The 26,110-nt window shown below is 44.0% G+C and overlaps 1 protein-coding gene across 5 annotated transcripts in view; it reads right to left on the bottom strand.

Moving 5' to 3' along the window:
• Positions 1-9,242: 9,242 nt before the first annotated feature.
• GRAP (GRB2 related adaptor protein) overlaps positions 9,243-26,110 on the bottom strand; it is a 97,129-nt gene continuing 80,261 nt past the window's right edge. For 3 of the 5 annotated variants that reach the window (XM_033963737.1, XM_033963735.1, XM_033963738.1), the window contains one exon: positions 9,243-9,580. In XM_033963737.1, the coding sequence (XP_033819628.1) occupies positions 9,398-9,580 (183 nt within the window). In that variant the 3' untranslated portion in view covers positions 9,243-9,397. The remainder of the gene's footprint in view (positions 9,581-26,110) is intronic. The other 2 variants (XM_033963736.1, XM_033963739.1) reach the window with 1 other exon arrangement.

Here is a 26,110-nt window from a genome sequence, read left to right as displayed (position 1 = left end):
ATCAGGGGAGGGAAATTTCGTGGTGATTCCAGGAAATACTTCTTCACAGAAAGGGTGGTCGATCATTGGAACAGTCTACCTCTGCAGGTGATTGAGGCCAGCAGCGTGTCAGATTTTAAGAGAAAATGGGACATTCACGTGGGATCTCTAAGGGAGTAAAGTCAGGGGGGTGGGTCATTAGAGTGGGGAGACTTGATGGGCTATAGCCCTTTTCTGCCGTCATATTCTATGTTTCTATGTAAACAATGTCAAAACGGAGAATTTCGTTTCTGCAAATTGGCAGCTCCAGTGGCAAAATAACGCTCGGAACTGAGGAAGTGGGTTGGTTGGGCTGAGAACTTTTCAGCACCCCCCCCCCCTCCTCGTATAATGTCCACTTATAGTAGTTTAGCCCCAACCCCCTGTTTTTACAAAGCCGCGTAAGGCTTTTTTATCGCCGGCTGCAGTGGTATTAGCTCCGACACTCATAGAATTCGTTTGAGGATCAGAGCTAATACCGCCACGGTCAGCGATATAAAAGCCTAACGCAGACTTGTGAGAGGAGCCCTTTGTTTTCAAAGACACTAATTAAAACGATAAAGAAAACGATAAAGAAAAAGCCTTATAAATAAAGGTGCTAATTTTGTAATTAGTATGTCTTAGTATAAATACACTGGTACAGCACGCCCACCTTGTATAGCAAGCAGGGAATATGCACAGTTTGTAAAAACGCGAATAAAGCACACTATTATGCATGAAAACGCAATAACATAGTAGATGACGGCAGATAAAGACCCGAATGGTCCATCCAGTCAGCCCAACCTGATTCAATTTAAATTTTTTCTTCTTAGCTATTTCTGGGCAAGAATCCAAAGCTCTACCCAGTACTGTGCTTGGGTTCCAACTGCCGAAATCTCCGTTAAAACCTACTCCAGCCCATCTACACCCTCCCAGCCATTGATGCCCTCCCCAGCTCATCCTCCGCCAAATGGCCATATACAGACACAGACCGTGCAAGTCTGCCCAGTACTGGCCTTAGTTCAATATTTAATATTATTTTCTGTGTTCATCCATCACCGTTTTACTCTCCGCCACCTCTCTCGGGAGCACATTCCAGGCATCCACCACCCTCTCCATAAAGTAGAATTTCCTAACATTTCCCCTGAATCTACCACCCCTCAACCTCAAATTATGTCCTCTGGTTTTACCATTTTCCATTCTCTGGAAAAGATTTTGTTCTACGTTAATACCTTTCAAGTATTTGAACGTCTGAATCATTTAAATTTTTTCTTCTTAGCTATTTTTGAATCATTTAAATTTTTTCTTCTTAGCTATTTCTGGGCAAGAAGCCAAAGTTCTACCCGGTACTATGCTTGGGTTCCAACTGCCGAAATCTATAAGTGAGAGAGAGAAGGATCTCAGTTATAGCAAGTCTCAGAGAGATGAAATCATTTTGGTGTGGGTCTAAGGGATGGACAGGAAGAAAGATAAAACAGAGCAAGGCCTTTTTTCAATCCTCTCAAAGTTTATTTCTTGGACAAAAAATCTGGATCTTCCCAGCCGTCACAAAGGTGACTCAGAAACGTAGAAAGTTATTTTTGGCAGTGCAGGAAGAGACAATAAAAATAGGGAGCTACTTTTTAATTAAGTTATCCCTGTAAATGCCATATTTAATATGTTGGAACTAAATATGTGTTTTTCACGCCGGAGCAGCTCCGTAATTTTTTGGATACATAAAAAATTAAATGACTATAATAGGGTTGTATAAAAAATTTAAGCCGAAATGACCCGTTAAGCTTTTTCCTAATTGGTTAATTATACTTGAATTGTTTTCCTCCTTGTCTCATCAATTTCTTTGTTTCTCCATTGGAATCTTTAGGGGTCTAAGGAAGAGCACCAATTGTTATCGCTAAAACTATTATGAAATTTTGTATTTTGTCTATTTTGTCTATATTTATGTCTAAATCAGGGGTGTCCAACCTGCGGCCCCCTGACGTATTTTGTGCGGCCCCGGTCGAGGGCGATGCGGTGTTTTGCTCTGCTGCCCCCTGGTGTTTACCGTCTTGCCGGCTCCCTCCTCTGTCTTGCTGCAGCGTTTGCGCGGCCCCAGAAACATTTTTTCCGGCCAATGTGGCCCAGGGAAGCCAAAATGTCGGACACCCCTGGAATGGTTTCTTCTGCTGGATTATACTTATACTTATACCTATGCTCTGAATTGCTGTAACAAGTGGATTCTTGTGTAATTATTTTGAAATGCAAAAAAAAAAAAGATAAAACAGAGCATTTTGTAGTCAAAGCTACATTAGCAGCTCTGAGACCTTGATCAGTTCTGGAGGTGGGACTTGCGAGGTGAGATAACTACTTTCTGGTGATCTCTAAGGAGACAACATGGATTTTTAATTAACCAGTACAAAAGACAAGGCGTACTTAAAAAAAATATTTAACCACTAACCTGACTAGGTGCTTCATCTTATCTTGTGCAACTCTCTCAATAATTTTGTAAACTGCTTTAGTGTTCTTTATTAGAACCCTTCTGTTTTATAAAAACACTAGTCTTATAGCCCGTTACATTAACGGGTGCTAGAATATATGTGTGTGTGTCTGTCTTTATTTTTTTTTCTCTCTCCTTAGCCGCTTTCTGTATTTCTGTCTGTCTTTTTTTTTTTTTTGTTCCTTGGCTGTCCACTACCACCCCTTTCCTGCTCCCCCTGTCCATTCTCCCTTCCTTTTACCTCCCCTGTGTCCTCCACCACCCCATCACTGCTCACCTTATCCAGCAGAAGCCCTTCTTCCTTTGTTTTACCTCCCCCTTCCTGCTCCCCCTGTCCAGCAGTAGGCCTGTCTTCATTTTTCTGACCCCCCTCCCTGTTCATCAGCACCTCTTCCCCTGTCCATCAACCCCTTTTCTGCCCCTCCATTTCCGTGTGTTGCAGCATTTCCCTCCCACCCCACTTCCCTGTGCAGTATTTTCCTCCCCCCGTACCTTCCTCCTGAACTCCATGTTAAAATGCTTTCCGGGTTTGGCTGCCGCGGCCTGCAGCCACCGCGGCCGACATCCGACTTGGGCCGCTGCAGCCGACATCCGCCTCAGGGGGAGGTAGGAAGAGAGAGAGCGGAGAGAGTACGGTGCGCAAGGGAACGACGGCGGCGGGGATGGCCAACTTACAGGAAGGGAGGGAACGCAGGCGGGGATCGTGAGAGTAGCCACCGCTGCGTCTTTCAACAGGGAGCAGGCCAGACTGTAAGCTGCGCATGCGCACCTCCTATGGGTCTCTACAGCTCACGGAAAACCAGCGCACGCATAGGAAGTGCGCATGCGCGGCCTAGCGTTTTATTATATTAGCTAAGAATAGCCTTACTGGGTCAGACCAATCAAGCCCATTAGTCCGTTCTCAAAGTGGCAAATCTAGGTCATTAGTACCTGGCCAAGGAGTAGCAACATTCCCAGTTTCTCCTGTTTGTTTCCTTGAATAATATATATATATACATACATACTGTGACAGGGAAGCTCCTGTCACGGCTTCAAAACCTGATTTAAACCCTGCCACTAAAACAAATGTGCCTATTCCTAAGCTAAGGCAATTGCCTAGTAACTCTGTTCCCGGTGCTAAGATCAGACAGGCAGGACAGAACAGAGAAGGGATGGCAGAGAAGACCAGAATACCTGTTCCAAGTCACTATAATCCCTTTTATAAATCATCTGTTAATTCTCTAGCTAAACCTCTGGTCAGGTAATCTGACACAGTAAGGGTTAAGGAAAGGGGTGGAGCTGACAGGCAGAAGTGGCTGGAGCAGGAGTGAAAGTTGCACAGCAGAATAAATCAAGGCCAGCTGAGAATACCCACAAGCAATCAGGAACCTGGAGGGAAGGACGTTCCTCACAGAGCAGGCAACTGAAGGCTAGGGGCTCTATCTTATTGCCTTCTGCTAAGAAACCCCCTGTTCCACAGCACTGCCATGCTGATAGAACTCTACTTCCCAAGCAGAGGCTAATTGGAAGGGAATAGCTCCATGAGCAGGGCTAGCTCAAGGCTGCTCCAGAGGATAGCTTGCACCCAGCTTCAGAGAGTGAGGAATCTCTGTTGGGAGTAGAGGGAGGTATCTCTGAGGGGAATGAAATGGACTGCAGCCCAGAAGCCGCTTAGACTATTTGTCTGAATGCAGCATGAGTCAGTACGGTACTGTGTGGGGGAAGGGAATGAAAGTTTGTTCTATAACAATAGTCTAAAGTACTTAAAGAAACATTTCTGTCCTTATGAAGGACTGTATAATGAACGAGAGTTTGATGTGTGAATGTGAGGATTGGTTAGTAGCAGAAATTAAACCAGAATCCCTGTATGCAAGCAAAGCATAGTGAGTGGGGGATGGGTAATGCTAACTAACTTTAAAAGGAGAAATAAAGCCCGGAGTGGATTCAGTGAGCTGACATTGCACATCCCTGATCGTGGGAACTTTTGGGAGGGGAATCTTAGACCATTAAAACAAGGGTGGATTGGTTCCCAGCCCCCTGCCCAGAAATAAGAAAGGTAGTGGGGGTATTATACTTCAGGTAGTCAGATGGGGAGAACTTCCTGAAGACACAGGGGGCTCAATCTAATAATTGTGCCAAGCCTAAAAAAGAGTGGAGCGAAAGCCCAGGGCCAGCTGGTCCACAAGGGCTCTTGTGTATATAAGTTCTTGAAACCAGAATGCTGCCCAGAATTGTGAGAAAGAAACCCGGATTAAAAGGGACTTTTTTGGGTTGTTTTTTTTTTTTCTTTTTTCTGATTGATACAAAAAGTGGCTGTAAGGAGAACTTTTGTTTGTGATACATCTCCTCCAAGCACCATCGTCCGGTGTGGCTTTATGAGAACCAGTGCAAACTGAACTGGATCATAAAACTTGGCCCTGGAAATTATTGGTGGAAAGCTTTTTTTTTTTTTTTTTTTTCCCTCTGCTGTGCTTATTCCAGAGTGGTCCTCGAAAGAGCACTAATACTTGTGCCTGGGGCCAGAGCTGGGTTGCCAGTGCTAGGCTTACCCCTGGCCCTGGAAATTCACCAAAAGTCCTTGGACAGCAAAGAAAAGCAAAACTAAACCCGATGACATTAAGATAACCAACTAAACCAAAGAATATATGAGCCACTCAAATAATATTAAAGCAATCAAATACAAAGAAACATTTACAGAAGGAAGGAAAAAGCCTCTGGGATCTTAGCTAGGCACTTATTGAAAACCAGACTCCTGCTGCATTCAGACATATGGGCTGAAGTCCATTTCATTCCCCTCAGAGATACCTCCCTCTACTCCCATTTCAATCTTGGGCAATAAAAAGCTTCTCCTCTGGCTTTCTATCATACTGAAAACACTCATGAAAATATTTTGAAATAAGCAAATCTCTTCACTTATTCAATCATCCCAAAACTGTGACTCGTATAGAAATGTTGCTTGAGCGGCCCTCATCGTCTTCGGTCCTGAACATCTCGCAGTTGTGTGGAATGGCACCTCTTCCCTCAGTGGCCAGCATTGTGTCTGAATTCAAAAGGGCCTGGGACAGGCACGTGGGATCTCTCGGAGAGAGAAAGAGATAATGGTTACTGCGGATGGGCAGACTGGGTGGGCCATTTGGCCTTTATCTGCCATCATGTTTCTATGTTTCTAGCTCAGAGAAGAGTGAGCTAAACCATTTCAATGTTCAAACTGCAATTCCTTCCTCAGTAACGCAGAGTACAGCCCTTTCCTCAGACGTGGAGGTTGGTTTACCCTGAAGGAAGAGGCGCTATGCTACATCGATTATTTTGAAAAACTTTCATTAGTGTTTTCAGTACAGGCAGTCCCCGCGTTACAGACACCCAACTTAAGTACGACTCGTACTTAAGAATGCGGCTTCATTTCATTTCACTGAGCAGTATTTCCAGTGGCCTAGGCTCCTACACATGGCCGCATTAAGAACAATGTGTGGTTGTGCGTGCTGAACCTTAGAGGGAACATTGGTGGGGGACAGTTGGCCTTTTTGTCAGATGGGAGCAGAGTAAGTAGCAAGAATCTTAAAATCTGACTTAAGAACAGCCTTGAAAACATAACTCGTTCTTAACCTGGGGACTGCCTGTATAGGAATAATCAAGCCATTGTGACATCACTGATGAGGCTGGCTCTTAGGCATTGGTGGAATGTGGCCATTATGACATCACAATATCAGCTCTAGAATGTTGCTACACCTTGGGATCTTGCCAGGCACTTGTGACCTAGGTTGATCAGTGTTGGAAAAAGGATAATAATAATAATTTATTTCTTATATACTGCTATACCGTGAAGTTCGAAGCGGTTTACAATAAAGATACATTTGACATTACATGGGATACTGGGCTTGAAGGACCTTCGGTTTGTCTAAGTATGGCAACTCTTATGTGAGTCAAGTACAGGCAGTTCCTGAGTTACAGATGCTCAACTTAAGTACGACTCGTACTTAAGAATACAGTTGTGGCTTCACTTGATTTCACTGAGGAGTATTTCCCATGGCATAGTCTCCTCTACTTCTCCTGTAGCAGATTCAGGAATGATGCCTGGCCACATCTCAGCTGGGAGCAGCCTGGGTAAGCAGCAAGAATCTTAAAATCTACCAGTTCTGACTTACATACAAATCCGACTTAAGAACAGCCTTGAAAACATAATTCGTTCTTAACCTGGGGACTGCCTGTATAATAGAGAGGTAGAGTTGTTTTATTTGCCTGTGATCAAATGACAGATTTTATATTAGTCAAGATTCCTGAGGCTTTTTTTCCTTCCTTCTGTAAGTTCAGTACTTTTATTTCTAATTGAGCGGCTCACATGTTTGATTTTGTTTTCTTAGCGAATGCCCTACTTACCTCATTTTTTAAAATTAGTTCTGGAACGTAAATAAGCAGACATATTTTAATTAATCGCACACGGAAGTACAGTGCAAATTAAAATATATGTATGCTTAAACATATAGGTGTGTCTTTTTAAATTAATAGTTCAGAACCAGTGCATTTAACAGAATGCAGAACAAACAAGAGAAGGCCGAGAACTGGTTTTTGAATCTAGATTTCCTTAAAGCTACAGAAATCTAAGAGAAAAACCCCAGGAAGAACAGAGGATGAAATATATACAGTTTCTAGTCGATACGGCAATGCATTCCTTCTGCGGGTGCTGTGGGTGACTGACTGTCTGGGGAGGGGTGATTTCCATTGGGTTTAGCTCCCCTGATCATTTTGAAAAGTTGGCTCCCGTGGTCTGCCCCCCCCCCCTCCAAATTCATAGTAACAAAGAAGCCACATCTCTGTTGGTTTGAAGCCTCATGTTTTCTCATTGTGACCAATGGACAACTGCTCAGCATTAGCGGATAAAGTTTCTTAGGTAACATAAATACACGATGGCAGTTAACGGCCCGAAAGGTCCATCCAGTAGGCCCAACAGTCACATGCATTATTAATTCGTGTTTAAATTGTCTCTCTTTTGGCATTTCTGTGGCGTGGACCGTAGAAGTCTCCTCGGAACTGTCCTCATGTTCCAAATTACCGGAGCTGCCGTCGAAACCCTCTCCAGCCCATCCTAAATCAAATTGCCGTGTATGGGATCACAGAGTGTGCAAGGCCGCCCTAGTCCCGGTGCTTTAACATCCAGTCCATGGTATTCTTATAACACAACACCACAGGCTTGTGCTTCTGTTCCGTGGCCGTCCCTTACCCTGCATACGTTTAGGCCGTTTTGCAAATGACTCTGCTCTATCCTCATTAAGTCAAGCTGAAACTTCTTTATTAGGGTTTGTCCAGCTTGAGCCAAAATCATGAATTCAGCCACTGAACCTAACCCAGGGGTCCTCAAACTACGACCCGTGGGCCAGATATGGCCCTCGCCCCCGCTGCAGCCACGGGCAGTGCTGGGGCCGAGGATATGCCGAGCCACTGCTGAGGCAGGCAGGTAGGAAACCAGGTCCAGAGCACGGCCACCTACTCTCCCTCAGTTACTAGCTGTCTAAACAACGGCAGGCCAGCAATGCCGCCAGTCAGGCCCTGAGCTCAGGCCAGGCCAAAATCGGTCTGGCCCTCAACAGTCTGAGGGACCATGAACTGGCCCCTTGTTTAAAAAGTTTGAGGACCCCCTGCCCTAACCTATAGGACGCCTGATGGTCTAGTATTAAAAAACCCCCACAGGAAACAAAGAACAGAGGAGAAAGCTCAGGGCTGACACGTGCAGAATTATGCAGGTAACAAATGTGTTAAAAACACAGGCCAATAAAATATACAAAGATCCAGTATAAAATCTTCTGTAGAAAATTCTAGAAAATAGCTATCATATTTATGGTGATCAGCCTGTGTCAGAGGCTTCTATAAATTTCAGAAGAAACTGCCCTGGGGGAGGGTAGATTCTGATGGGCAAACACCCCCCCCCCACAAGGGTCACATCTTGCTACCTCACTGTGGCTATAGAAGCCTGATTCTCAAAACTGGGGAGCAAATGGTTAAATGGACACCACCCAAAATATGACAAGAGTTTCCAGCTTCCAAGCTTCTATTACCAAAGCGAGGTGATCAGATGGGGACCCTTAAGGGTTGCCCGTCAGTACTCAGATTTGTTAGCTTATTATATGAGTGCGTGATTTTAAGAAACTTGTCACCTGCATATTCCTGCTTAGCTCTCGGTTTCCTGCTATTGGTGTGTGGTATTCCTCGCTCTTGTGTTAAAAGAGAGGCCATCACATCTGGAGAGATAGTGACAGTGTGGTGGCATCTGGGGGAAAGGAATGGGACTTATACACTGCTTTTTTGTGGTTATGCATTCAAAGTAGTTTACATATATACAGGTTCTTATTTTGTACTAGGGACAATGGAGGATTGCGTGGAGCAGTCCTGGGATTGCGTGGAGCAGTCCTGGGATTTGATCCCACCGCCTGTGGATACAGAAACAACAACTCTACCACTAGGCCTCTCCTCACCTGTTTGTAATGCTCCAGCTTCTCCTGAGTTAAGGCAGCAGTAAGGAAAGGATTTACTGTTTTAAGTGGTTGATTTTTGGTTATCAAAGGACCTGAATATCTGATAACCCTACTTGGTATCACACTTTCAGTAATTACCACTGCTGGAGTGAAATAGTGAGATCCGTGGGGGTTTCCTTCTTAAAGTTCCTAAGATTCCTTTCCGTCGTCAACGGACCTCGATGAAGGATGCTTTCATCACAAACAGAAACTGGATTTGAGCAATGTCTTAGCCACACCACCATATGTACATATTGGAAATAAACAAGATAGGACACCTTGCGCTTTAAACTAGAAATCCCTTCCTAGATGTAGGCCTGAAATATTATTTTTTCTTTAAAAAAAAAAAAAAACCTTAAATGTTCTTTCGTTATTTTTTGAGGGGGAGGGGAAAATAAAGTCCTAGATGTCTTTTTATTTGGCTCAGTGTCCTGAGGTTGGTCGATCACATGTGTATTGGTTGAATGTAATTCCGAGGAAACATGCCGACTCTTCCCGAGATGCGTCCCTTCCACCAGTTGGGATCTGAGCAGTCCAGAACTTCAATGATATCTCCTCTACAGAAGGGGAGCTCGGTGGCATCTTGTGATAAGAAATCAAACTGGGCTTGGACAAACTTGGTTTTCTGCTGTTAGAGAAAAAGAGAACGAGAAAAAAAAAAAAAAAGAATGTAAACCTTCCGTAATTACTTACACACGGAAAGAGCTTAAGCAAACTGCAGAAAGAGTGGAACTGGGCAGTCTAGGTGGACCTTGGGATCTGATTACTCTATGAGCGTTGGGAGTAGCGCAGAGCATTCAGTGGTGCCGGCCTGCGCTAAAACCCACTTTCACGGTTTTGTAAAGGGGGGGTGGGGGTTTAAATGAGAGTCCAGGTCAATAGAGACAACTTCTCTGCCATTTAGTTGTTATTTATAGGAGACGCACATTTGTTTGTTTATTTCTCACCCGCCATTATCCAGGGCGAGTTACATATTAACACCCAAATTAAAAAATTGAGATTTATCGTACAAAACACTTCAGAGACACACTATAGCAAATTACATGCTTACAAATCAACTCAAATTACATATAACATACATGTCGCATCAACAACGAATATCATTTAAGGCCAAAACTGGCCAATCGCACACATACATCAAAATATAAAATTGCATAAGTCATACAAGATGCCTCATTAACAGACATCAATAAACCAGACCATCAAACGCCTCCATAACCATCACTCCACCCTCAACCAAACTCAGACCCTATATTTCATTTTACAGAAAAAATGTCTTTTCTTTGGAGTTCCTGTCTATATCAATTCCTGTAAACCGTGCCGAGCTCTACTTCTGTGGAGATGATGCGGTATACAAACTTAAGATTTACTTTAGTTTAGCTCCGTAAACTTCAGAACATTTTGCTGCTGGCGAATGTACCCTGGAAGATTGTTCCACTCCCAGGGGCCGATACAGTGAAAGACACTGTTCTGGAAGAGGAAAGCCTTAACTCCCACCCAGATGGTACAGACAGATCACAATGCTCAATTTGGTACATCGTATACACTCCACGGAGTGTGCAACATTCATAGAATACGTCCCGTGCATTTGGTTGCTGGTCCTGCCCAATGCACACCCACTCCCTGCCTCACACATACATGTCTGTTACAAGTTGCACCTGTTTGACCTTCATAGAAAACCTCTTCGTGCGTTCCTGGATTTTGGCCAGTCCTAGATGTTGATTTTGGGTGCATGAATAGCACCTAGTTTACCCTTCCTTTTCCAAAACCATAGCATGGTTTTTTTGTGCTGGCCACGGCGGTGATAGCTCCAACACTCGTAGGATTTCTATGAGCGTCGGAGCTAAAAAGCCGCACTACGATTTTGTGAAAGGGGTGGGTGGGTTATGAACTGCTACCTTTTGTAGACCTTCAGCATCGACAGACCTGAAAACCCAAAAAGCAGACAGCTAGAGTCCGTTTTCTTCCTTAAACCCTGACATACAGAAGGAACGAGTAAAGAGTCCACCAGCAAATGAGGTGAAAAAAGCTGCATTTTTCTAATGTTAATTTTATGCTATTTAGGTTTTATATGGAAAACGTCTAGGTCGGGTTTTCAGGATTTCCCAAATGAATATGCATGAGATCTATTTGCATACAAAGGCTGCAGTGCATGCAAATAGATCCCATGCAAATTCAAAACCCGACTGGATTGTGGCCCTCAAGGACTGGTGTTGGACAACCCTGGTCTAGATAGAGATAGCATATGCATTTAAAAAAAAACAAACCCCAAATAAAAAACTTGACTAGCCAACCAGGAGAACAAGTGGCAAAAAGTGAGATATACAGAAAGTTACTTCAGAAACCCCTGGAGTGATTAAGGAGAGGTAAAACACCTAAAGATGAGAGAGACTGATAACTGCAGTAAAGTACAGGACAAGAGCCTAAGGCCAAGACAGTTCACCACCAGCATAGAAAAAACTCGTAAAACACTTTCTGTACCACTGAACTGGAAACAGCTACATATTTCTTCACTGAGTGTGCCATGCTTATAGCAGAAGGCAAAGCCTGTACCTCCACAAACGAAAAGAAAAACAAGATTTATATGCAGACAGGTACAGTACGGGAGCAAGTCTCATGCGCTGGAAAACACTTTTAACCTTGCTGTACTAGCAAACCAAAGTGAAGACGTTGCGATCACCCGGGACAGCTCCATTCTCACAGAACACACAGAAGCCGTCCACGCAATGTGTGGCGGCGGCGGTGGCAAAAAGGCCGAACAGAATGCTAGGAATGATAAAGAAGGGGATCACGAACAGATCGGAGAAGGTTACGATGCCGCTGTACCGGGCCATGGTGCGCCCTCACCTGGAGTACTGCGTCCAGCACTGGTCGCCGTACATGAAGAAGAACACGGTACTACTCGAAAGGGTCCAGAGAAGAGCGACTAAAATGGTTAAGGGGTTGGATGATTAGATTAGAGAAACTGGGCCTCTTCTCCCTCAAACAGAGGAGATTGAGAGGGGACATGATCGAACATTCAATGTACTGTAGGGAATAGACTTAGTAGATAAGGACAGGTTGTTCACCCTCTCCAAGGTAGGGAGAACGAGAGGGCACTCTCTAAAATTGAAAGGGGATAGATTCCGTACGAACGTAAGGAAGTTCTTCTTCACCCAGAGAGTGGTAGACAACTGGAGTCTGTCATAGGGGAAAACACCCTCCAGGGATTCAAGACAAAGTAGATAAAAGACAGGTTGTTCAACTTCTCCAAGGTAGGGAGAACGAGAGGACACTCTCTAAAGTTGAAAGGGGATAGATTCCGTACGAACGTAAGGAAGTTCTTCTTCACCCAGAGAGTGGTAGAAAACTGGAACGCTCTCCCAGAGTCTGTTGTAGGGGAAAACACCCTCCAGGGATTCAAGACAAAGTAGATAAAAGACAGGTTGTTCAACTTCTCCAAGGTAGGGAGAACGAGAGGACACTCTCTAAAGTTGAAAGGGGATAGATTCCGTACGAACGTAAGGAAGTTCTTCTTCACCCAGAGAGTGGTAGACAACTGGAATGCTCTTCCGGAATCTGTCATAGGGGGAAACACCCTCCAGGGATTCAAGACAAAGTTAGACAAGTTCCTGCTGAACCAGAACGTACGCAGGTAGGGCTGGTCTCAGTTAGGGCACTAGTCTTTGACCAGAGGGCTGCGGTGTGAGCGGACTGCTGGGCACGATGGACCACGGGTCTGACCCAACAGTGGTAATTCTTATGTTCTTGAACTAGGGGTGGACAAAGAACTTTCCCGCGCACGAGTATAAAATCAAAAACACTCTTTTATTAGCGAAGCGCCGACAGATTAAAAAGGCCTGACACGGAGCCTGCTTCAGGGATCAGTACATGATATTGGAATAAGCTTACTGGGCAACTGAGATTATGTGTAGATCACTACAGCTTTAAGAAGATGGTGAAAACCAAGCTGTTTGTAGGCGCATACTTTTGATCTGTTTTTCTTAACGTTGTTTGGGCATTTTTGTAACTTTTTTTTTTTTCCTTTTAATACTTGCTTTTATGTGTTGATATTATTTTGAAGAATGATTTGTTCTGTTTTTTTGTTTTTGATTTATGTATGCTCATCTGGAAACCGCTGTGACTCCAGGCGGTATATTAAGTTTTTAAATAAATAAATATTATCGAATGCCGGCTCTGCTCTTTGACATCTTTTGACATTATTCTTCCGAGAGAGTATTGGTGAGCCCTGAAGCAGGTGGTTTATCTGCTGAAACACGGCACCATGCCAGGTCTAAACTAAACTAAACCTTAAGCTTATATACCGCATCCTCTCCATAAAGATAGAGCTCAGCACAGTTTACAGGTACTTTAATAAATGAGGGGAAAACCTAATAAGAATTAGTGGTTATAAAGAGAAAAGCCAGGTTTCCAGATGCTTTCGGAATAACTGGAAGAAGCCCAGATTCCGCAGCAGGGCAGGAAGGTTATTCCAAAGCTCAGTGATTTTGAAGAAAAAAGATTTCCCTAATTTTCCTGCATAGATGACGCCTTTTAACAAGGGGAAAGATAGTTTAAGTTTTTGGGTGAAGAATTCCAAGATAGTGGGATTAGGGGAGGAAGAATGCCATGTAGGATCTTGAATGTTAGGCAGGAACATTGAAAGTGAATCCTAGAAATCACCGGAAGCCAGTGAAGTTTTGACAGAAGCGGGGAAACATGGTCAAATTTGCTTTTTGCGAAGATCAACCTAGCCACAGTGTTCTGGATCCGCTGAAGTCTTTGAAGCCTTTTCTTGGTTAGATTTAGAGTTACAATAGCCCAGTCTGGAAAGAACGATTGATTGTACAAGGACAGCGAAATGTTGTTGGCGGAAGCAGGATCTCACGTTTCTCAGCATGTGAAGACTAAAAAAACATTTTTTTTTACCAGAGAGTTGAGTCAATAATGACGCCCAAAACTTTGCTTGAGAATTCGATCTGCAGTGGTAGTGAAATGATCTCATTTTGGGCCAAGCCAGAGAAGTTTTGTTTTGGACTCATTCAGCTTCATTTGTAGAGTGAGGGCCCAGGATTGGAGTTTCGTTATGCAAGCTCTTATACTTTCGGTGCTTTATATGTTATACTCAGGTGTGGGAAAGTTCTTGCTTCACCCCCCTGTGTTCTTTTTGGACATCTCCATTCTTACCAATAACACAGTGAGGCTCCTGCCTGGTTCAACCCCACTGAGCTGGCTGACCACTGACATTGACTCGACTGCTGTGGCACTGTCCGTGAGTGTTGGGCGGTCCTGGAAGTAAAGCAGGACTGGCAATACCCAATACCGGTGCCCGCATAGTTAACTGGGCAACTGGGAGCACAAAACCAGCAGCCCTAACTTTGCCTGCTGAGCTGTGCGGATACAGCATTGCATATCAGCCAAACCCACAGGTCTTCCAGTTACTGCCGCTCACCGGGATATTCAATGCTGGTGTCTGGACGTGGCTTGGCATTGAATATCCAGGTCAAATCTGGCCAGCTGCGATTAATGTTTTGGGTTACCAGATTTTACCTTTTTTTTTTTCTTTTCTAATAATTTATATTCCGCATATTCTACAATTCTATGCGGATTACAAATTATTCAGGCACTCAAGCATTTTTCTCTGTCTCACAATCTATCTAATGCAGTGGTTCCCAACCCTGTCCTGGAGGAACACCAGGCCAATTGGGTTTTCAGGCTAGCCCTAATGAATATGCATGAAGCAAATTTGCATGCCTATCACTTCCATCATATGCAAATCTCTCTCATGCATATTCATTAGGGCTAGCCTGAAAACCCGATTGGCCTGGTGTTCCTCCAGGACAGGGTTGGAAATCACTGATCTAATGTACCTGGGGCAATGGGGGGATTAAGTGACTTGCCCAGGGTCACAAGGAGCAGTGAGGGATTTGAACCCACAACCTCAGGGTGCTGAGGCTTTAACCACTGCACCACTCTAGAAATCAAAATGTAGCAAAAGGGAGGCAAGTCTAGGACAATGAAGCCATTGTGACATCACTGATGAGGTTGGCTCTTATTGGTGGAATGAGGCATTATGATGTCACAATTCCAGCTCTGATTATCAGAGGCTGAAACTTTTCACACTATTTATTCAGTTTTCTATACTCTTCTCCCAGGGGAGCTCAGAACGGTTTAAATGCATTTATTCAGGCACTCAAGCATTTTTCCCTGTCTGTCCCAGTGGGCTCACAATCTATCTAATGTACCTGGGGCAATGGGGATTAAGTGACTTGCCCAGGGTCACAAGGAGCAGGGTGAGATTCGAACCCACAACCTCAGGGTGCTGAGGCAGTAGCTCTAACCATTGTACCACACACTTAAAAAAGAGGACACATGGCCCTAACCCGTTCTGCCCCCACACAAAACTCACCTTCTTCCCTGAGCTCGGGGCCGTGTCTGGATGGCCTCCGTGCATGCATGGAAGTGACATGATGATGTCATGCCCTTGCATGTGATGTCACTGTGTCTCATCCCAGCATGCTTGGAGGCCCCCTCCCCTCCCCTCCCCCCAGATGCAGCCCCAAGCTCAGGGCTTTTCAAAACCCGGACTAAGTGCCGGGTTTTGGAAAGTCCATCCAGGCACCCGTCCAGTCCTCTAAAAAGAGGACATGTCCAGGTTTTCCTGAAGACTTGGTAGCCCTACACTGGTGGCCGAATACTGACCAGAGTATTATTAATAGAAGTGTCAGAGCTCACAATTTAAAGGTTTTTAAAAAAAAAGTTGGACATGAGATTTGAAACTTGGTCCCTTGGTTTTCTGACCGCTTGGCTACCTTTAGACTAGAAAATGACATGGGGACAAATTTTTCCTCATCCCCGCAGGATTTCAATTTCCCTGTGCCATCCCCATGAGTTTTGGCGTTGTCCCTGCCCCATTCCTGCAAACCTCGGACACTTAGGATTTTAAAGTATTTGAGGCTTGTGCAGATGAGGACGGAGCTTAGGCATTGGTGGAATGAGGCATTATGACTTCACAATCTGAGCTCTAGAATGTTGCTACTTAGGATTTGAAAGTGTTTGAGGCTTGTGCAGCTGAGGACGGAGCTTAGGCATTGGTGGAATGAGGCATTATGACTTCACAATCTGAGCTCTAGAATGTTGCTACTTAGGATTTTAAAGGGTTTGAGGCTTGTGCAGATGAGGACGGAGCTTAGGCATTGGTGGAATGAGGCATTATGACATCACAATCTGAGCTCTAGAATGTTGCTACTTAGGATTTTAAAGGGTTTGAGGCTTGTGCAGATGAGGACGGAGCTTAGGCATTGGTGGAATGAGGCATTATGACATCACAATCTGAGCTCTAGAATGTTGCTACTTAGGATTTTAAAGGGTTAGAAGCTTGTGCAGATGAGGACGGAGCTTAGGCATTGGTGGAATGAGGCATTATGACATCACACTCTGAGCTCTAGAATGTTGCTACTTAGGATTTTAAAGGGTTAGAAGCTTCTGCAGATGAGGACGGAGCTTAGGCATTGGTGGAATGAGGCATTATGACATCACAACCTGAGCTCTAGATTGTTGCTACTTAGGATTTTCAAGGGTTTGAGGCTTGTGCAGATGAGGATGGAGCTTGCAGGGATGGGGCAGGGACAGGATAAGAACTCTCCGAGATGGGAAGGGAAAATGAGTTTCCATGTCATTCTCTACTTTAGACCTGTTTGTTGCTGTATTCAGAATGCATATAATACCTAATGCTGTCAGGGAAGAGAGATGAGGAACAGGAACCACTTGGAGATAAAGGAGGTGTCATGCCTTAATCTCTCCAGTTGCCCCCCTCATCTCAGGTAGGAAATAAAGTTAAATAAATTTAAAGGAGCTTTGAAATGTTTCCTATATAAAGACACCTTTGAGCACTGACGCTGGTCCTCCATCCTCAAATTCATGAAGGCAGCTTCGAAGAACCCCCTTCCCCTCCCTCATGTTCTTCCCTCTGTATCTTTGCTATTCGTTTTTGTTTGGGTTTTAAATTTATAAAGTCTCTTTTTTATTATTGTATATCGCCTAGAATCTAAGATAGGCGATTAATCAAATTTTATGAAACTTGAAGCTCAATCCAGGCACCTTTTTATACCGCTGGACGTGACTGAAACAGGTATAACTTAGCAGGCCCTTCTTTGTTTGACTTGGACCTTTTTCCTCGTTCGATTATCGCTGTCTGATATCCCAAATTTGGGTCCTCCCTAATCCCCCCAAGCACGCCCACAACATGTCCCCATGCTATTTGGACGTCCAAATTCTGCCTTTAAAAAAATTTCAGTTTGGACCTTTTGAGCAGCTAGACCTTTTTTTAGGGCATTTTGAGACATCCAGCTACTTTGAAAATGAGCACCATTGAGCTGAACAGGAAACAAGATGCACTGTGGGATCTTTATTACTACCGCTGCTTTTTAAAATATTTATCAGTGATCTAGAGATGGGAATAACTAGTGAGATAATTAAATTTGTTGATGACACAAAGTTGTTAAATTGCAAGAGGACCTTGTGAGACTGGAAGACTGGGCGTCAAAATGGCAGATGGCATTTAATGTGAGCAAGTGGAAAGTGATGCATGTGGGAAAGAGGAACCCGAACTATAGCTGTGCGATGCCGGGTTCTGTGTTAGGAGCCACTGCCCAGGAAAAGGATCTAGGTGTCATTGTTGAGGATACGTTGAAACCCTCAGCTCAGTTTGCGGGGCGGTGGCTAAGAAAGCAAATAGAATGTTAGGAATTATCAGGAAAGGAACGGAAAACAAAGATGAAAATGTTATAATGCCCTTGTATCGCTCTATGGTACGGCTGCACTTAGAAAAGGTGCAGCGAAGGGCGACGAAAATGATAAAAGGGACGAGACGACCGGCTAGGGCTCTTCAGCTTGGAGAAGAGACGGTTCAGGGCTGATATCATTAGTGAAGTGAGTAATCATTAGTGAAGATATGAAGACTGCCAATCAGGTGGAGAAAGCTTCATCCAAGGCTAGACAAATGCTGGGTTGCATCCGAAGAAGTTTTGTCAGCCGAAAGCCTGAAGTTGTAATGTCGTTGTACAGGTCCATGGTGAGACCTCATCTGGAATACAGTGGTGCCTCACACAACGAACTTAATCCGTTCCAGGAGCAAGTTTGTTATGTGAAACGTTCGTTGTGTGAAACGCGTTTTCCCATAAGAATACATGTAAAACAAAATAATTCGTTCTGCAGCCCTACATTTCCCTCCCTCCACCTCACCTTATATGCAGAGTTTGCCAGCTTTCTTTTTCACCCAGCCGCACGCTTTCAAAAAGCTGTGCACGCGCAGCTGCTGGAGTTGATCAATGTTCTCCTCTCCTGCAACTTCCGGTTTCCGGTTGCGTCAGAGGAGAAGATTGAACAACAGAGCATGCGCGCATGTGCTGCTCTTTGAAAGTGTGTGGCTGGCCGAAAAAGAAAGCCGGAAAACTCGGCATCTAAGGTAAGGTGGAGGGAGATGATGGAACACTGCATTCAGACAGGAGGGTGCTGCTGTTCCCGGCTCACATTAGAAAGCGGCGAGAGTAGTTCCGCCCCCCCCCGGGCCCCTCGGGCGACTTCGTTGTGTGAAACGAAGTTCGTTATAGGGAGCAAGACAAAAAGTTCGTTATGCGCAGCGTTCGCTGTACGAGGCGTCCGTTATGCGAGGCACCACTGTATTGTGTTCAATTTTAGAGGCCACATTATCAAAAGGATGTGCTGAGAATGAAGTCGGTTCAGCGTATGGCCACTAGGATGGTCTCAGGACTCAAGGATCTCCCATATGAAGACCTTCTAGGTAAGTTGCAGCTATACTCTCTCGAGGAACGCAGAGAGAGGGGAGACATGATAGAGACGTTCAAATATGTTACTGGCCGTATTGAGGTGGAAGAAGACATCTTTTTCCTTACAGGACCTACGGCGACAAGAGGGCATCCGTTACAAATCAAGGGTGGGAGATTCCATGGAGACATTAGGAAGTATTTCTTCACTGAAAGGGTGGTTGATCGTTGGAATGATCTTCCACTTCAGGTAATTGAGGCCAGCAACGTGCTCGGTTTTAAGAAAAAAAATGGGATAAATATGTGGGTTCACTTCGAGGAAGTGCTTAGAGGGAAGGGTTCTTCGAGTGGGCAGACTTGTTGGGCCGATGGCCCTTTTCTGCCGTCATATTCTATGTTTCTATATGATAGAGGTCCATAAAATGAGAGAAGAGGAAAGGGTAGATGTGAATCACTTGTTTACTCTTTCCCAAAATACTAGGACTAAAGGACATTTGATGAAGCTACTAAGTACTAGATTTAAGATAAACCAGAGAACATATTTCTTCACACAACATGTAATTAAACTCTGGAATTCATTGCTGGAGAATGTGGTGAAATCAGTCAGCTTAGCGGGGTTTAAAAAAGGCTTGGATAATTTCCTCAAAGAGAAGTCCATAGACCAGTATTGAGATGACTTGGGGAAATCCGCTGCTTATTCCTAGGATAAGCAGCATAAAATCCGTTTTACTACTTGGGATCTAGCTAGGGACTTGGGACCTGGGTTGGCCGCTGTCGAAAACAGGCTACTGGGCTTGATGGAACTTCGGTCTGTCCCAGTACGGCAAATCTTATGTTAACCACGATCCATTTCATTCATTCAGTGACTTCTCCCATAGAGCTCCAACAATTTTTACCTTGTATTTAAAACTGTATTTATAATTGTGAATCTAGTGAACGCATTCAGCAAAAATGCTTTCTTTGCCACTGGACGTGATAGGTAGCAGAAGGGGGAGTGATGCATTTGGCAAGGCATTTGGCATCTGCAGAAGATGCCAATTTCTGGCTTGTGGAAACTGGGGCAAAGGACTTCTTTTACCAGTTGACATCCAGATTCTCTGAAGTAGGTGTTTGGCTCAAACACGAAAAGAATTGAATGGTTTTGAAAGTGCCAGATCAGCACTTGACAGGGTACAAGATGTGCTGCTGGCATGGGCAGGTGAGGGAAAGCAGCAGGGTGCTCTACCCAGGGCGTGTGCAGCCCGGAAGCAGAGCAGGAAAGCAGGATGATCTGGGTAGGGGAGAGGGTGGCACAGTGGTTAAAGCTACAGCCTCGGCACCCTGAGGTTTTGGGTTTAAATCCACACTGTTCCTTGAGGCTCTGGGCAAGTCACTTAATCCCCCATTGCACCAGGTACATTAGAGAGATTATAAGTCCACCAGGGCAGACAGGGAAACTGCTTGAAGTACCTGTATGTAAATTGCTTTGAGTGTGGTTCTTAAAATTACAAAAAGGCAGTCTATGAATCCCAATCCCTTTCCCTGATGTCCTAATGCCTGGCAGAAACCCAAAGAGTAGCAACATTCCAGAGCTCACATTGTGATGTCATAATGCCTCATTCCACCAATAAGAACCAACCTCATCAGTGATGTCGCAATGGCTTCATTGTTCTATACTTGGCTCACTTCTGATATTGTATTGGAGGAGAGTGTGGCCCAGTGGCTAAAGCTACAGCCTCAGATCACTGAGGTTGTGGATTCAAAACCCACACTGCTCAAGCCACTTAACCCCCCCCCCCCCCCATTGCTCCAGATACATTACATAGATTGTGAGCCCACCAGGACAGACAGAGAAACATGCTTGAGTACCTGAATAAATTTATGTAAACCATTTTGAGCTCCCCTGGGAGAACAGTATCGAAAAAAAATAAATAAAGTATACTGAACCCCAAAAGCAGGTAAAAAAAATTCAGGGTACCCTACCTAAAGCATGCTGATCCCCCCAAAGCAGCTGATGAAAAGCAGGGTGCTCTCTGAGCACTGTTTTCCAGATTTCTTTTAATGAGCCCAGAGATCAACAGATTTTCAGTTACCGCCGAAAGAAATGGGCACCAAATATGGCCCCTCTTTTATCAAGCCGCGTTAGGGTTTTTATTGCTGGCCACTGCGGTACAAGCTCCGATGCTCATAGGAATTCTTTGAGCATCGGAGCATTTACCACGGCGGCCGGCGATAATAACCCTAACGCGGTTTGATAAAAGAGGGGCCATATTTGTTTAAACTGTGCAAATTTATTCTCATTATAAAAATAAGAAGAAATTATAACACAACCTAAAGATTTTTTTCTCCAAAACCAAATGACTTACATCATATAACTAATAGGCTTGGAAACATGGACTTAATAATAAATCAAATAGAAAATAACTCAAAAATAATAAATATTAACCCAAAAGGCAAAAGTGTGCTCCATAAATTAATCACCAAAAGGAATTAAATACAAGTGCATATTCAGCAAGCTCTTCACCTACATCAGTGCAAAGAATTGGAACAACCTTCCAGTGGACATCAAAACAGAACAGCATCACCTAAGATTTCGGTAGCAACTAAAAGCCTCCTTCTTCAGATCGATCCACAGCTAGGAAAAACTCTAATTCTTGGAAATTACCTATCTCTCTGCGTTCCTATTCCCCCAAAGATGTTCTCTAGCCCCCTGCCCTGCCCTTCTTTCTTCTCCCTCCTCCCTTCTTACTGCCAGCCAACTCCATCTCCATGTTCTTCATCCTTTGTATTAAACTGTGTTGATTGGATGTCGCCTTGAACCTAGACAGGTATAGATTAGATTAGATTAAATGGTCCTTTTTCTTAGATATTTCTGGGCCAGAAACCCAGCGCCCTGTCCGGTCATGTGCTTAGGTTCCATCTACTGGAGTCTCCATCAAAGGTCACTCCAGCCCATCTTAACCTTCCCAGCCATCGAAACCCTCCACAGCCCGTCCTCAACGGAATGTCCATATACAGGACACAGACCGTGCATGGCTGCCCAGTACTGGCCTTAGTTCCTTCAATGTATACCCATTATTTTCTGATTCGAAATCCTCTGTGTTCATCCTACGCTTATTTGAACTCTGTCACTGTTTTCTTCTCCACCACCTCCCTCGGGAGCGCATTCCACGCATCAACCACCCTCTCCGTAAAGAAGAATTTCCTAATATTACTCTTGAGTCTACCACACTCAACCTCAAATTATGTCCTCTGGTTTTACCATTTTCCTTTCTCTGGAAAATATTTTGTTCTACGTGAATATCTTTCAAGTATTTGAACGCCTGAAAGAGGTCTTTAAATGTGTTCAAGGACTGTCATTTGTAATAGAAATTTATCCTGAGCATATTCCTTACGGATGTCCTGGAAATCCAATGAATTTTGGATTCAGTATGACAGTTCTGGGAAACACTTGCCTAGGGTGTGTTCACCCTTAGGAACAGGTGAGTTAAAAAAGGGTGTATCAACCTCGGAGGTGCTCAACCCTAGAATGAGGTGATACGCAGCTGGCCAAAAAAGCTGACTTTTGCGTATTGATAAAGTTGAGAAAGACCTTTGTGCTCCAGTGATATATCCTGTTTGGCTTCAAAAGCAATTTTTGAGCCTAACATGTATACAGGATATCCTCTTGTCTCTCATTTTGCTGAAGCAGGTAAGAAGTGTTTATTCCCTGTACTCTATGAGCTGACTTTCTGCTAAAGCACCATGAAGAGGATTGGAAAACACAGATGGGCCATGAAAAAACTGGAAGATACTGCAAATTATTACAAAGAGAAAAAAACTTTCCTGTAAGGTTCACAGGTGTCTGAAGCTGCCTAATGACATAGAACAAAGAAAGTGGATAGACTGCTATTGAGACAGACGTGGGTGGGTGGGTTGGGGGGGGGGGGAGAGCCATTGATTATCCTGGATCATGCTGCTACTATTTGAGGTTATTCTTTGAGATTCTGGAATGTGGCTACTAGTTGGGTTTCTGCCAGGTATTTGTGACCTGGATTGGCCACTGTGGAAACAGGAATACGAGGCTACATGGACTATTGGTCTGACCCAGGATGGCTATTTTTATGTAGAACATCAGAATATTAATAGCTGTACAATATTATACATATCATACGTATAGCTGAGCATTTTCAGCCCTGGTGACTTCTGGCTGGTGAAACTGAAAAACTCCTTTTACTGATCCAAGTTTCTAACTAAAAGTTTGTGCAATTAAATCATCCGTACTTGGTAAATGCATTTGAATAGGATCCTAGGACAGAAAGCTTTTATATACAGATGCTTTGGCTAAATTTAAGCTGAAGAATATACAGTAAACCAGTAGAAAATACTGTACAATAAAAATGTGTAATAATTCTACTATTTGACATCAGCAATATGATGCCAAAATTTTTTAGAAAACTGAGTGTGTTTAATATGAAGTTTTAAGATCTCATTGCCCGATTCTCCCGACAGAGGGTCTCATTACATATGGTGCCACTTTATGGCAGAGAATCAGAAGTTATATTTATCACAGCTTCTATGGGGAAAAAAACCCTTAATAAATCAGGCCAAAGTGGTCAACAAATATCACATATGCACAGGTGTGTTAGTACCTGAAAATACAGTTCTATGATTTTACATAAGAACATAAGACTAGCTTTACTGGGTCAGACCAATGGTCCATCAAGATCAGTAGCCCGTTCTCACGGTGGCCAATCCAGGTCCCTAGTACCTTGCCGAAACCCAAGGAGTAGCAATATTCCATGCTACCAATCAAGCAGTGGCTTCCCCCATGTCTTTCTCAATAACAGACTATTGACTTTTCCTCCAGGAACTTGTCCATACCTTTCTTAAAACCAGCTATACTATCCGCTTTTACCACAACCTCTGGCCATGCGTTCCAGAGCTTAACTTTTCTCTGAGTGAAAAAATATTTCCCTGTAACTTCGTTGAGTGTCTCCTAGTCTTTGTAATTTTTGACGGAGTGAAAAATCGATTCACTTGTACTCGTTCTACTCCACTCAGGATTTTGTAGATTCCAATAATATCTCCCCCCAACCCCCAGCCGTCTCTTTTCCAAGCTGAAGAGCCCTAACCTTTTTAGTCTTTCCTCATATGAGAGGAGTTCCATCCCCTCTATCATCTTGGTCGCTCTTCTTTGAGCCTTTTCTAGTGCCGTTATAATTTTATCAATTATAAACTCTGTGAAGCAGGAATTGTCTCTTAGGTGTTTCCATACAGTGCTAAAATCACAGGCCAGAAATCTTAGGATACTGCTAGACTCATCATTCACTGTGACACCCCCCCCCCATCCCCCCCCAAATTTTAAAAAAACCTTTAAAAACTGTTTCTATCACCTGCATCAACTACAAAATCTCTCTCCATCTATTGAAAAGAGGAGTTTGACGACAGTGGTTCATGACAACCTAATGTCTCAGCTAGACTACTGTAATGCCCTGTATTCTGGTCTAACCAAAAAGAGTTTGCATCACCTCCAACTAATTCAGAATTCTGCAGCACAACTGACAGAAGGCCACAAGTAGTGTGACCACATCACCCCCTTTTCTGCAAAAACTGCATTGACTATCAGTTCAAGAACATAAGAACATAAGAAGTTGCCCCCGCTGAGTCAGACCAGAGGTCCATCTTGCTCAGTGGTCCGCTCCCACGGCGGCCCATCAGGCCTAGTGCCTGAATAGTGGTCCCTGATTAATTTTGTAACTTACCTCTAATCCCATCCCTATAATCTACCTCTACTCTTATCTGTACCCCTCAATCCCTTTGTCTTCCAAGTACCTATCCAAAGCTTCTTTGAACCCCTGTAGCGTGCTCCTGTTTATCACATCCTCTGGTAGCGCGTTCCATGTATCTACCACCCTCTGTGTGAAAAAGAACTTCCTGGCGTTTGTTCTAAACCTCTCCCCTTTCAATTTCTCTGAGTGCCCCCTTGTACTTATTGATCCCCTTAATTTGAAAAATCTGTCCCTGTCTATTTTTTCTATGCCCTTCATGATCTTGAAGGTTTCTATCATTCCTTACTATCATTCCATTCTATCAGTTCCTTACAGGGTCAGATCTGGCAACACTATATGCTTGATTTTCAAGGTCTTCAGACATAATGGACCCCAAGACTTAAAGAATATGTTAGCCCTCTGCATAGCTTTGAGGCTTTCGTGGTCCTATCAAGGAGCATCACCATCATCGCCTCCTCAAAAGAAATTTCATGCTGATACCCATCACTGAGCATTCCCAGGAGTAGCCCCCATGTTCTAGAATTTACTCCCAGGGGGCTATGTCTAACTTGAGACTGCCTGCTACTACTAATCATTTCTATAGTGTTACCAGACATACGCAGGGCTGTACATCAAAACCCAGAAGAGACAGTCCCTGCTCGAAAGAGCTTATGATCTAGTCAAGACAGACAAACTGGACAAGAATGTGCATCTGTACGCAGGGCTCAGGTGAGGAAATTACAGAGGCAATGATAAGACAGATATTGGTGCTTAGAAGGTGGGTTGGCGTTTGGAATTGAGGCAGCTTCAAAGAAGGGGGTCTTTGAGTCTGGATTTGAAGACTGCCAGACATGGAGCCTGATGTATTGAGTCAGGATTCCCGAATGTTATTGTTCTTTGAGATTCTGGAATGTTGCTGTTATCCGGAATCCCCAGAGTAGCAAGATTCCATGCTACCGATCCAGGGCAAGCAGTGGCTTCCCCCGTGTCTTTCTCAATAACAGACTATGGACTTTTCCTCCAGGAACTTGTCCAAACCTTTCTTAAAAAACCAGCTACGCTATCCGCTCTTACCGCATCCTCTGCCTTCTACTCCTCCTCATTTATATAGCACTACTAGACATACGTAGCGCTGTACGTCAAAACACAGAAGAAATAGTCCCTGCTCAAAAGAGCTTACGATCTAATCAAAACAGACGATATTGGTGCTTAGAAGGTGGGTTGGCGTTTGGAATTGAGGCAGCTTCAAAGAAGGGGGTCTTTGAGTCTGGATTTGAAGACTGCCAGACATGGAGCCTGATGTATTGAGTCAGGATTCCCGAATGTTATTGTTCTTTGAGATTCTGGAATGTTGCTGTTATCCGGAATCCCCAGAGTAGCAAGATTCCATGCTACCGATCCAGGGCAAGCAGTGGCTTCCCCCGTGTCTTTCTCAATAACAGACTATGGACTTTTCCTCCAGGAACTTGTCCAAACCTTTCTTAAAAAACCAGCTACGCTATCCGCTCTTACCGCATCCTCTGCCTTCTACTCCTCCTCATTTATATAGCACTACTAGACATACGTAGCGCTGTACGTCAAAACACAGAAGAAATAGTCCCTGCTCAAAAGAGCTTACGATCTAATCAAAACAGACGATATTGGTGCTTAGAAGGTGGGTTGGCG

The sequence above is a fragment of the Geotrypetes seraphini genome, chromosome 11, assembly GCF_902459505.1.
Source record: "Geotrypetes seraphini chromosome 11, aGeoSer1.1, whole genome shotgun sequence".
Lineage (NCBI taxonomy): Eukaryota > Metazoa > Chordata > Amphibia > Gymnophiona > Dermophiidae > Geotrypetes > Geotrypetes seraphini.
Note: the sequence above shows the minus strand (reverse complement) of the source record. Positions and strands in the feature narration are given on the sequence as shown.